Raw genomic sequence first — 13,843 nt, 5'->3', positions numbered from 1 at the left:
AATCTCTCTCCTTGGTACTGAACTTTGGTTTTTGAGCCGGGGGAACCCAGGGGTATGCTTACATCAGGTCTAAAGAGTTTAAGCTTGTAACCCCTCTTGGACATTGATGGGTGGTCTCCTTCAACACCCCTCCCCCCAAGCCCACCTCCCTCCTCACAGGGAGATTAGCTTTGTTAGTTCCTCTGGCCCTGACATGCCTCTTTCCAACTTCCACTAGTTCCTGTTTGGCCATCTGCCAATTTCCTCCCCCAATTTAACGTCCAAATCTGTTGAAGTTAACACAATCTCTATTGTTTAACAAGGTATTATTTTCCCACAAAGGGGTTTGCATTAAAATATGCTTTGAAAATCCCAAGGGCTGGTGGGAGGAGGTATGAAGCTAAGACCAGGGTGCAGGGGTGGACATCTTGGGGGAGGCAGTGACACTTGGGTATTGGAGACTAAATTCTCTTTGGGGGTCAGCTTTGTGCTGGGTGCAGCCCCCAGAAAGGTCTTTAGAAGAGGGTGGTCAGTCCATGGTGTTCATTTCAGTCTGAGCATCTGTTTTTGTTCTCTAGTGCTGCTCTAACAGAAAAACCACAAACGTGTGGCTTTAACAAATGAGGATTTATTCTCTTTCAGTTTAGAAGGCTAGATGTCTGAGTTCAAAGTGCCAGGCTCTAGGGGCTGGGTGAAGGCCCCTCAACCTTGGGCTTCAGCTCTGTCTTTTGCTCTCAGCCCACTGAAGCTGGAGGCTTCTCTTAACTCAGGCAGCTGCAATCTACTGAGGCTGACAAACCCAAGATTGACAAAGAAAATGGCATAGTTACAAGATTATCAAGCAATATGACAGTCCACTAGGTCAAGGTCAGAAACAATCCCCAGATTGGGAGGATGGAATCCCAAGATGGAAGGCTGCTGAATGAACACTCAGCTACATGCAGGGTCCAAGTGTGCCAAAAAGCTTAGAGACCTTTCTCAAAGCTTCTCCTTATATACTGGAAGTAGACCACATCCCTAAGCCAGCTACTTAGCTGCTCCAGTAGATTCCACCATGGACTTGATTACTAGTCTCATCATGGGGAATACTACATCCAGCTGCTCAGCCACTCAACCAGGCCCAGCCAAGTTGAAATATAGCCTTAACTACCACAGCATCTCAGATGACTTCAGAGATAGTCTTTTACTCTAATACCTGGGGGTCTTACTGCTGATTGTGTGAGTCCTTTAGTGCTTTAGGGAGTGGAATCTCCATTCTCCCTGTTCCTTGTTGCGGCTCAGAGTTAAGACCCTTTAGAGTCACAGGCCCAAGTGAAGCCTCCCCTTATGAATTAGACTTTGCCCCCCAAAAGGATATGTTGAATTCCTAACCTCTGTACCTATGAATGTGACCTTGTTTGGAAGTAGGATCTTTCTTTAAGGATGCTATCAGTTAAGTTAATGAGGTCATACTGGAGTAGGGTGAGTCCTAATTCCCTCTGTTGTTGTTGTTGTTATGTGCCATCGAGTCAGACCTGACTCATAGCAACCCCTCCTTGGGTTTCCGAGGCAGTATCACTATGGAAATAGATTGCCCCATCTTCCTTCTGAGGAGTGGCTGGTGGGTTTGAACTGCCAGCCTTCTGGTTAGCAGTCAAGTGTCTTAGGCACTATGCTACCAGAGCTCCCAATTCCCTCTGAGTGATGTCTTATAAAAAAGGAGAATAGACATGAACCAGAGTCACACAGGGGAAAACACCACATGAAGATACATCTATAAGACAAAAAAGGTCAAGAGATGCCTGTGGTTACTAGAAACTGGAAGAGACAAGGAAGGATCTTTCTCGAGAGCCTTCAGAGAAATCATGGCCCTGCCAACACCATGATTTCAGACTTCTGGCTTTCAGACCTATGAAGAAGTTGTAAATGTCAGTTCTTTTAAGCCACCCACTTGGTGATACTTTGTTATGGCAACCCTAGGGAATGAAGACAGCTCTCATTTGCCAAGGGAAATAACTGAGTCTTTTTTTCTGGGACAATTTTGGAAGATCTGGGATAGCTCTGAGGTGTCTCAAAGAAACAATAGCCAGTGTCTGGCTCATTCCTGCTTTACAAGGGTGTGGCGTTGGGGTTTGGCTTCCTGGAGAAGCTGGGTGCCTCCTGAAATGGAATCTTCTGCCAGGAGAAGGACAGGAGACATGAGAGCCCCATGGATGGACTTGAGGTGGAGAGAGCAAGCATACAGTCCCAGGATGAGCCAGGATCGCCAGAGGTCTTCAACAGAACAGCTGGGGAAATTGAAACGTATGGGCGTGCTATATGTGTTAAGTCTTCTTGCTCACTGTCTCAGCGGGTGAGTGTGCCACTGTGCTGATTTGTCTGCATGTGTGTGACCGTGCCTGTGGTCAGCATTCTGTGAAACCCTGGCAGACTTCAGACTGGGCCCCACAGCAACATGCGGGCATCTTAGGGCATCCCTGGTTAGCCTCACACATACAACACAAGAAGAAAGAGTGTAGCTTGGAGATGCAAGAAGTGACCACACCACAGGTATCCAGTAGGCCCCTCTCACCCAGTCAGCCACCACCCCAAATTGTTGTTGTTGTTGTTATGTGCCATCAAGTCGAACCCGACTCATAGTGACCGCTCCTTGGGTTTCCAAGGCAGTATCACTACGGAAGTAGATTGCCCCATCTTCCTTCCGAGGAGTGGCTGGTGGATTTGAACTGCCAGCCTTCTGGTTAGCAGTCAAGTGCCTTAGCCACTATGCTACCAGAGCTCCCATTTTAGTCACTTGTTATCAGGTAGAGAGTAAGGGCAGCTCAGAATGAACCCATGGCCACTCCTTGAAATGAACCTTAATAAAACCAGAGGGTTTGTTTTCTAAATGTTTTTAGGTGCACCCTGAGCAAGTTAGAGTGTGGGTTAGGGGTGGGGCAGGGCTATGGGGGTGGGACCTCTAAGGAGGTGCTGATTGTCTACCCAAGGCCCTAGGGAGGAGAGCAGTGGAACTCTGCACCCTCTCTCTCCCCTGGCTGCTAGGGGGAATGTACGGTTGTGCAAACACACCGTCTTCTGATGACGAAGCCTACATATTCACGGCTTGTTTTCTTGGCTTCTAATGCAGATGGGGGAGTTCTGGTGGTATAGTGCCTAAGGCATTTGACTGCTAACCCAAAGGCTGGTGGTTCAAACCCACCAGCCGCTCCTCGGAAGGAAGATTGGGCAATCTACTTTTGTAGAGATACAGGCTAGGAAACCCAAGGAGGGGTTGCTATGAGTTGAATCAACTCTATGGCAGTGAGTTTGGTTTTGTTTTTTAATGAAGATAGGTTGGGCCAAAGACCAAGCATAAAAGGAAAATTGCTACTGGTTTTGAGATTTCCCAGTGGCCCTTATGGTCAGAAATTACTTGGGAGGCTTTAGGTATGTTGTGGGCCAAGAAGAGAAGATGTTCAAGTAATGTTTATGGAAAAGGCAGCTTCTCAAACCTTAATGACAACTCTCAAAAGGTAACACCAGTCCCTCTCATACACTCCTGGTGGGAATGGGCATCGCTCCTGCAACTACGTGGGAATGTCATGTGGTTATATCCAGTAAAATTTAAATGATGCAGAGGTTTTGTTCCAGAAATTCTACACTTGTGAAACTATACCACAGAAACGAAAGCACAAGAGGCAAGTATGTATAAGGATATTTACTGTTTGCAGTGGCAAAAACTGAAAACAATTTGAAAGTTCATCAACAAAGTAATGCTTAAACAATGGCAGACCTGTACTATGCAATATTATGCAGTAATTAAAAAGTAAGATTAGTTACCTATTGACCTGGAGAGAGGTTCATGATACAGAGTTAAGGCAGAGAAAAAAAATTGTGAGAATAAGTATAATATGTGCAGTTATAGCATTAAAAAAAAAAAAAAAAGAGTAACCAAAGGAAAAACCTTCGCCCATGTGTCTTAGAACAATATAGGTTTAGTGGCTACCCTCAGGCTGGAAGGAGGGAGTGGGGCGGGGGAACGCAGAAGGGGAGACAAGAAAGCAAAAGACAAGAAAATGAAAGACAAAAGCCTAGAATAAAGTTAATTGAAAATTTAAAATAGGAGATTTCATCTATATTATTACTGCAAACATGCACATTTGTGTATGCAAACGGATGCAAAGTAGAGGGCTGTGGGGCACATGAAAATACTGCCTTAGCTAGAAGACAGGATAATGAACACTTTTGTTTTGGATTTCTGTTGTAATTTTAATGGCACTTTTACAATACACTTATATTTCAAAAAGTCAACAATCATGGATACAAGGAAGTGATGGCTGGTGAAAATCATGCCCACTTTAAAATGACTGCATAAAGAATAATTCAAAAGCCCTTCACAATGTCTTCCACATAGTAGGGATGAAAGTAACCAACAGACTCGCAAGGTTTTAACCATGAGCCGGGACAGTCAAGCACATGCAGTTTCTCCTAAAGCTCCCTAAGTAAATTTTGCCTTTGAATCACCAAGAACAAATTCATTCCCCATTTAAGTCTGGCTTCTGGAGCTATTAACAAAATGAGAAGAGACAGCAATTACAGAAAATGAAGTGCATAATGACATATTCACATCAGAGATGAAGTCACGTGGCTCGTCTGTCTGTGTGGGCCCTTTCAATTACGCTTTTAAGAGCCAGGCCCAGGCATTTCAGCATCAGCCTTTCTTTCTTTCTTTCTTTCCTTATTGCTGTTGTTATTATATTTTTTTCTTAAATAAAGAATTGGCTTGCAAGCGAGAATCTTGAGGTGGTGTGTTTTTTTCTTGGTCTCTGATCTAGAATTCAGCAGGACTGTGGAGCAGAAGTGAAGACTTCACAGCCTGAAGAACCAAGTTCGGTCTTGCAACCCTCTTGTGCTGTTTCAGCAGAGGGCGGGCAGGCTTCTCTTCCAAGGATCCAGGGGGCAGCCACTTCCCTGGGCTGCCTTGCCCCCAAGTCCTTCACCCACTTTGGTTGTTCGCATCTTCTAACTGTATCATTAAGACGAGCACTGATAGCAGGGGGATTCAAGCACAAGAGGTACCCCTATCAACAGAAATGTTTCAAAATACTTGGGGTAAACTCTCTGACTACATACATTTTTTTTTTTTTTCTTTTTCCTTACAGACGCTCTTTAAAGAAGAACTGATAATATTCAGCAGCTGGTATCTCCAAATACAGTTCAGCAACTCCGAGAGTTCTGAGACAATACCCCAGAAGGCCTGTGGGGGGCATCTTGGAGCACTACCTTCATTATTTTCATTTAAACCATATTCATATTTCATTATATTATTACATATATAATGTAATAAGTGGTGTATCTACTTTTGCTTACTCATGAATGAATTCTTCATTGGGTCTCTATAAAAACACTGGTTTCTTTCTAACTTTTCTGCTGTGTAATTATTTTGGGTGATAGGTGGTTCACAGAAGTGTCCCCCCCCCCCACAAAGTATTGTTAAAAGAACTGATGGGGATTATGTGAACATGTGTGTAAAGAAAGGTATATTTAAAGACACTCATGTGTACATAAAACATGCACGTAAGGTTGGCAGAACATTAGAAAGCAAAGACGTCATTTAAAAATATTTTCTTAAATACATGGACTATTTCAGAGATGGAAACCACAAACACTTACCCTTCTTGTGGAGCAAATCTATGTGCTGTAGAAACATCTTGCTGTGGATCCAGTTGGCTCTGGGAATCAGCTTAACAGTATTTCTTTACAGTATGATTCCCGGGCGTCTGCCTAGCTGTGTCTATTTTAGTTTAACTCCTTAATTATATTTTAGTTTAATTAGAGGAATTAAACTAAACTTCTGTGTAATGAAGGAACAAAGTATCCAGCCATTGGCTCGGGTCTTACCATTCATTTCCACAGAGAAGGCCCACCTGTTTCATGAGAGACACCTGTTTGGATTTGGGCTCTGTGAACCAGAAGGTGACAATGAGATAGCTCCAGGAACGGACAGAGCAGAAAACCTGAGGTCAGACAAGCCAAAGCTGAACTGCAACAGGCACTTTCTACCTGTGTGACTCTGGGTGAGTCACTTCACCTTTCTGAACCTGTTTCCTCATCTGTAGAATTGGTAACATCTGCCTCAAAGAGTTGTTGGAGAGTATCTGAAGGGCTTGGCATAGTTCTTGGAACGTTCTCTTATCTATCCACCAAACATTTATTGCATAATACCGTGTGCCAGGCCTGCTGTTAGGAGCTGGGAATTCAAGGATGAGCAAGCCACAGACCTGTTCTCTGATACAGCATAGAGGGGACCAGTGCACACACATTCAGCAAATACAAACAAATACCAGAGTGAATACTTGGGAGTCATTGAGGAAGTGCTGATGAATCACTGCTCTTTGGTACCTTCAGACATGAAGTTTGGGTTTGGGGGCTGGCAGAGAAGAACCAGGATAACTCACTCCATGTTTTACTCACAGCTTCATCTCTAGGGCTACTATCTCTTTGCAAACTTATTTTACTATAAACCAAATGAAAACCAGCAGACAGAGCATCACCGGCTGGTCCAGGCTGACCCGAAGCCCTCCTCCCCTTTCCAGCCAAACATCGCAGTGCTTGACGGAGCAAAGTTCCCTGATGAGCCGCCACAGGATGCGCTGGTAAAGCTTGTTGTTGTGTTTCTCCCGCGAGAACTCCTCCTGGTTCGCCGCCTGGGTGGTGTTGATGCAGCTGGTGACAAACACCTCCTTGGTCACGTTGGCCTCTGAGCAGCCGTCATAGTAGATTTCATCAGGGAACTGCCAATAGTTGACCTCATAGTACCTATTGCCCTCTGCTCCGAAGTCAATATTGAGCTTTCGGCCATGCCTGATGAAGGCTCCCGGGCGAGTCTCGGTGACTTGGGCCTCGGTGACATGGGCGGTGCTTGGCAAGGCCTTGCGGTTCCACTTGATTCTATGCTTTATGCCTCTTGCGGAGACCACAGAGAGATGGCCTACGAATAAGACAAAGGCAATGGCCAACCACCTTGCTCCCAGATGCTTCCTCATTGTGTGGGAATCTGCAATAGAAAAGGCTGATGCAATCAGTTTCCCACGTGGGACACCAGTCTTCCCTCCCCTCATTCATTGACAGTTTTCCTAAGACATCACCCAGTTGCCATCCTGTGGATAGAAGTGGGTGTCAGTGTAGAACTGTGCTCCACAGGGTTTTCAGTGGCTGTTTTTGGAAGTAGATCACCAGACTTTTCTTCTGAGGTACCTCTGGGTAGCCTTCAACCTTCAACCTTCAACCTTCAACCTTTAACCTTTTGATTAGCAGCCAAGCATGTTAACCATTTGCATCACCTTATCCCCAAAACATAATAGTTTTCCCATGCTTGGGCTGCACAAGGTTAACTCAGACACCAGGTATCTTTTGCCTGGAATCACATCCATGCAGGACAGTAATTCTGGTTTTCTCAGGCAGATAAGAAGCTGTAACTAGCAATTATAAATGCCTTTGAATATGCATAGGAAAATAAACGAGTAATGACTTCATATCTACAGGTTCCCTTGGTACTCCTACGGCCTTCAAATCAAGGGGTCCCGGGAAGAAAGCACAGTAGAATAGTTGAATCAGAGGCTTCTGGGTGTAGATTTTTTTTTTTTTAATTTAAATTTCTTTCCTTTTATTCAAGTCTTCTTTTAAGTCTTTTGCTAATTTTTTTTTTAAACCTTTTAAATGAAGTAATAATATGCACACAGAACTAATCACAAATGTGCAGCTCTATGAAGTGTTCACACTGGATTGTGTTTTTGATCTTCTCTCTTTATTTAAGATTATGGCTCTAAACTGGCCTTGTCTCAGGCAAGTTCTGCTTTGCATTAGCTGATCCTAATGGGCTTTATGATAATAGAGGGGAAGGAGGTAGGGGGGAGGGAGGGAGGGAGGGAGGGAGGGAAGGAGAGCGTGAGTGAGTGCAACCGTGATGGTTAGTGGACTCCTGCCTTCCCCAGGTTATGTCAAGATGTGCTGTAGGTATCCTTTCCAATCTCAACCCCAGGAACATTGCCCCTGCCAATCCCCTACAGCTTTTTAATGAGCACTTTCTATAGGTCAGCCATTGCATTAAGTCCCTCCCTGACACTGCCTAATTTAGTTCTCACAGGGGTTGTTGGTACATCGATATAACCATTTTGTAAGTTAAAGTTGTGCTAGGATTCAGAGAACTTAGGTAACTTGCCCAGGGCTGTGCAACAGTGGGTGGTAGATTTGAAGCCAGCTCTGACAGATGTGGTCCCCACTCCCTGTCCCCTGGGCCTCCGATGCCCATCTGGCCTTGAGGAGGGCATGGTGCTTACATTTTGTGTTTTTGACTCACTGAGTATGAAGGGCAGACCCTATGGCCCCTGAGCAGGGCAGGGTCCATGAGGCATTTCAGAGGAAATGAGATAAAGGGAGGACAGGCGGACCTGGGGAGCACTAACCCCGCCCCCCGCCCCTGGCCTCCTTTGTTTTTCACATCTGGCTTCTGAAACCACAATAGCTATTAGAGAAACCCACCTCTCAGGGTCAAGTGTCCAGGGCATTTCAGCACCTGGACCTTTGTCCCATGGATCTGGGAAACAGGAAGGGTTACTATAGTGGAGTGTGCTTAGGCTGTATTCTTGATAAAACTTGACTGTGAGTCCATGGAACGCTCATGCTGGAAGGAAGCTTAGAAGCCAGCTTGCTTAGCCCCCAACACCCTCACCAGCATCCTTCTACAGCACGCCTGCAGGTACTTAGCACGTCTCTGTTCACATTTTCAACTACAGTGTGGCATTGCTTGTCATGTAGACAAAAGGTAAAATACAGCCTCGCTCCATGTCTTGTCTTCACTGAAAGCATGGAAGGAGGCTTCCTCTGATCCTTTGCTTGCAAATTGCCTGGTCTCTGTCCCAGAGACTAGCCTCCCACCCCTTAATCACACTAAGCTCACACTGGCTTTCTCCAAAGAGATCCAAGTGTGCAGCAAGCATTCATTAATCTCCTAAATAGGGGGCCACACCCCATGTCATCAGCCCACATCTCTGGGTAGAAGAAATCTTAAATAAGAATAATAACATGAGGAGGGAAATTTTCTGACTAGTTAAGAGTCATGCGTTGATTTGGGTGAAGGGAAAGGCAATATAACAAAAGTGTGTGACCAACACAATAACAATAGGGAAAAGGAAGACACAGAAATATGCAAAAAAAGAAGAAGAAGAAGAAGAAGAAGAAGAAGAACATCATAGTTCATTATGGGCTAGTCACATAAAAAATAAATAAATAAAATAATAGCAGAGATCTTGGAAAGAAATCAGTTTTCACACTCAAGGATGTAAAAGCAAAACAAAATCCCTGGCAGCCAACCATAAACCAGCATTTGACTGTAGCACCAAAATCTAGAAACGCACTAGGTCACTGATGCCTATACGTTCTCACAGGTTTTCTCTGATTTGGTCCCTATCTGAAAAAGTGAGAGTCAAGAAATCACTGCACAGTTTGCTGTATAAGGTGGAGTCCTGGCTGGAAGCAAACAACTCTAACCTCAGAAAGGGAATCTGCGTAAGAACTTTGCCTCTCCACTTACCTGGGCTTGCTCCTGGGAGTCTGCCTCTGGAAGCGCAGGCTGGCACTGTCCTCCAGCAAAGCCTCCTGTCGGCCAGGGCCTGCACAGCTATATAGGAGCTGCAGGGGGAGGTGGCATTCCTGCTGCTCTCCAAATATGGCCAGTCTCCCCTCCCTGGCAGGACCAATCAGAGGTTCCTGGACTGTTCTTTTGTCCAAGAAGGATGGACCTTCTCATTATTCTTTCTAATAAAGATCACGTGAAGATCTTGAAAAAATTCAGAAAGGCTTGAGAGGTAAATTTTAGAATTGGCATTAGAAGTGATGGAAGGAAATTCTCTCTCATGAATATCTACAACAGAGTGACTTAAATAAATCCTGTTGGATATGCATACTGTCCTGCACCCACTGACCAGCTCCAGACAGCAAAGGGGCTTTTGCCTGGCAGCCTCTGTGAGAAAGGTCACCTAGGGAAGAGGCCGTGTCTGGCAGCAGAGACCTACAGGGAGTGAGGGGCATACTTCCACTGAATAGGTGGAAAAGCAGGACTACTGTTGGTGGGAAGACAAAGGAGAGGACCTCTCAGAAGGTATGGCCACTGGGGCCATGTGGGAACGCTTGAAGGACTGAATTAGCCCAAAGATCAATTGGTTTAAGAGCTGTAGAAACCCAGGGGGCCAAGATAGATGGTGATGAAACCAACATGCTCAAAGACAGTGGGACTGAGAGGGGCTCCTCATAGTGTCTGTCCCTCTACAGGAGGCCTGAGCACTGTGGGGAGTGCAGCTGAAGCATCATTCCTGAGAGTTTTCATGGCCTGAGGGATTCCATGTGTTTTTTGGGTGACCATCTTCAGCCTCACAGGGATCTAACTGATATAGGTGTCCCCGTTACCATCATTATTAAAAAGCAAAAGCAAAAGCAAATTCTGGAAGTAGTTACAGGGTGAGATTTTTCTGTGGAAAAGAAAAGAAAAAAAAAAAGATTGTTATCTTCACCCTAAATACTACCCCATCTAGGTTCACCACAGATTTGTTTGAGGCCCCTTTTGCAAACCAAATTGAGTATTTGATTCTGAGATGACCAGCAGATGGTGCCAGAAGAGCTTATTAAGACTTTTTTTCAACCCCATCCGCTGTGGGAAGCCAGGTAGCTCTCTTTGTCCCAGGAGAGCTTTCCCACTCTGGATTTAGGGTCTTCATTTGGGCCTTCATTTCTCCTATGCCTTTATTTTTAAAGTTTATTTCATCTATTTCATTTTTATTTTTATTTTTTTGGTAATGTTTCATTTTTTTTCCCCTAGAATCACAAACTTTTGTGCTTGTTGAACACACATACCCACATATCAGTAATGTAAACTTATTTGTAGACACGTTGCAAAATGCAGAAAAGAACTCCCAATATTTCACTATCCAGAGGCAAGAGTCAGTACAATTTTGTTCATTATATAGATGCTTGGGGTCATAATCAGGATTGAGGATGTTTATAGCTGGAGAGGACATAGAATTCTTAGTCCAGCTCCTTCAAACCACGAGGTCACAGGACCCAGATAGGCCCAAGGTCACCGAGCCAGCTGAGCAGAGCAGCCTCTGTGGGTCCACTGCCCCGTTCAGAATGCTGTGTACTGGTTCACACGGCCTCTCCCCATCCTCACGGCCCTCCACCCCTCTTCTCTTTATTCTCTTTCTGAGCAGTGCTCTGCTCAGTGGGAGGTGGGAGGTTGGTTTAGAGCTGATGAGATTGCAGATTCCTCTTGTCAGTGAACAAAAGGCTGTTCTCAAAGGCACAGAAGAGTGTGGAAGATGGTGAAAATGTGTTAGAGACCAGCAGAGTTCTGGAAGTTGCAAATGAGGCAAGAAAACTGTTAACCAGATGGGAGGGAGCAGACCTGCTCCAAGCCTTCCTGGCCTCGGCGCCCCACCTGTAAAGACCAACAAACACCCAAGGAATAAATGAGAGAACGTTGGGTTTGCCACAGCAGCTGAGAGGCCAGGGCACAGTGAATTATACTTTCTGGTACTGATGATTACATTAGGAGTATAATTGTATGTAGTTCATCTTCGAGCTTCACAGAGAATGAAATTGATGCCACAGGTTCTGAGCTCCATGATGCAATGGACAATGATGACATATTCCTGTCAAATGTATGAACAATCAAATACTGTGTGGGTTTTCAGAAAAAAGCAACAAGGAAAGGCTGAGTTCTGGGATGCATGAATGGGGCATTATTGTAGCACTTCTAACTTTGCTTAGATCTTGGAGCAGTTTAAGAGCATTTATAAATAAATACAGGGATTGTTAGGGTGAAACATATCATGCCAATGTAACTGTAAGCTAAAAGGTTAGTGTGTTGGAAGATCATCTACCATATCTTTGATTCTTGAAAATTCACCAAGTGTCTGTTAGGTGCTTGGAACCATCACCTTCCTTCCATCAAGGAAGGAGGAGCAGAGAAGGGATTAGCCAGGTTCCATCGGTAAAGGAGCTCATGGTCCAATGGTAGAGAAATAACTGGAATATGTTTTGGAAAATTATACTTATTAGATAATTGTGTAGCTGTCTAAACAGCTATTAAAAAAAACCCTCAAAACCAAACTCACTGCTGTTGAGTTGATCCAACTCATAGCAACCCTACCTTGGGTTTCCGAGGTGGTATTACTATAGAAGTAGACTGCCCAATCTTCCTTCCGAGGAGTGGCTGGTGGGTTTGAACTGCCAGCCTTCTGGTTAGCTGTCACATGCCTTAGGCACTACACTACCAGAGCTATAGTCATTTTTTTCTTTACATGGGAATGTAATATACATGTGGAAAGGTGGACATGTCCTAAGTGTACAGTGTGATACAGTCCCAAGAATTGAACACACCAAAGATCAAGAAACAGAACATTACGCACACTCAAAGTCCTTCTCTTGTCCCCTTCAAGTCACTGCCCTCTCTCCAAGGCTTATCACTGCCCTGACTCTTTACTCTATAGATTAGTTTTGCCTGTTTTGTACTATAAATAGAATTATACAGAATGTAATCTTTTTCTTCTGCTCAAATTACGTCTGAGAAATTCATCCATAGTGCATATAGTTATAGATTGTTTATTCCATTCTAAGAACATTCCACAATTGATTTATCCATTCACTTGTTGATGGGCATTTGTGTGGCTCCATGCTTAGGCTCTTACGAATCTTGCTGTCATGAACTGTGAACATACTTGCAACTGCCTTTTGGTGGACATATGACCACACTTCTGCTGGGTGTATACTAAGAGGTAGACTTGCTGGATCATGTAAAATATACCTATGTCTAGGAAATTTTGATCAAGCAAAATTTCTTTGTGCAAATCTCAAATGTCACCTTCCTCTACAGCTTTTGCACTCTTTTCTTCCCAGCACAATTCAGGAGTCTCTCATCTAGGTTCCCATAGCATTAGGCACACAGACTAGTATAGTTGTCAGTGGGATGTCACACTGTTCATGTATTCACTGAGCTCACAGAAGTTGAAGGCCCGTGCTTCATTCCCTCCTGCTGGTCCTGCCCCTAGCTCAGTGCTTGCCATGCATCTCGAGTGGGAAACTATTCATTGTCTGGATGAGGACAGTATTAGCAGAGCTGCTCCTGGGTCAAGCTGCCAATGTAGGCAGCCTAAACCAAAATAAAACCAAACCCACTGCCACTGAGTTGATTGTGACTCGATAGGACAGAGTAGAACTTACCTGTGGAGTTTCCAAGGCTGTAAATCTTTAAGGGAGCATCCTGCCTCATCTTTCTCTCACTGAGTGATGGTGGGTTCCAACTGCTGACCTTTTCGTTAGTAGCCTAATGCTTTAATCACTAGGCCACCAGAGTTCCTTGTGGGCAGCCCATCACTCCAAACTGCAGCTGGTTGGGATACAGAAAAGCAGCAAGATGAAATTTAACAGGGATAATTACAACTGTTTTTGCAATTTTTTTTTTTTTTTTTAAATCAAGAGCAGCTTGGTTAAGACCTATCATGTGGTAGTTGAAATTCTGTGACATACAGTTGTCTGTTGTTGTTGTTATGTGCCATTGAGCCAGACCCAACTCATAGAGACCCTTCCTTGGGTTTCGCAGGCGGTATCACAATGGAAGTAGATTGCCCAACCTTCCTTCTGAGGAGTGGCTGGTGGGTTTGAACGGCCAGCCTTCTGCTTCTGGTTAGCAGTCAAGTGCCTTAGGTACTACGCCACTAGAGCACCTTACAGTTGTCTAGAAGTGTAATATGAGCCTAAAGGGAGGTCACAACTTGAAAAGCAAATGCTGCACTCATCAAAGGATAACAATGTTCTTACATTTCTCTGTCCCTCTCTGGTCAGACACAGCTGG

At 44.5% G+C, this 13,843-nt stretch overlaps 1 protein-coding gene across 1 annotated transcript; it reads right to left on the bottom strand.

Moving 5' to 3' along the window:
* Positions 1-6,446: 6,446 nt before the first annotated feature.
* PRND (prion like protein doppel) lies at positions 6,447-6,983 on the bottom strand. Its single transcript, XM_007957212.1, has one exon. The coding sequence runs from the start codon at positions 6,981-6,983 to the stop codon at positions 6,447-6,449; it is 537 nt and encodes a 178-aa protein (XP_007955403.1).
* Between the last annotated feature and the right edge of the window lie 6,860 nt (positions 6,984-13,843).

This window comes from Orycteropus afer, unplaced genomic scaffold, assembly GCF_000298275.1.
Source record: "Orycteropus afer afer isolate SDZICR_OR568_19922 unplaced genomic scaffold, OryAfe1.0 scaffold00717, whole genome shotgun sequence".
NCBI lineage: Eukaryota > Metazoa > Chordata > Mammalia > Tubulidentata > Orycteropodidae > Orycteropus > Orycteropus afer.
Note: the sequence above shows the minus strand (reverse complement) of the source record. Positions and strands in the feature narration are given on the sequence as shown.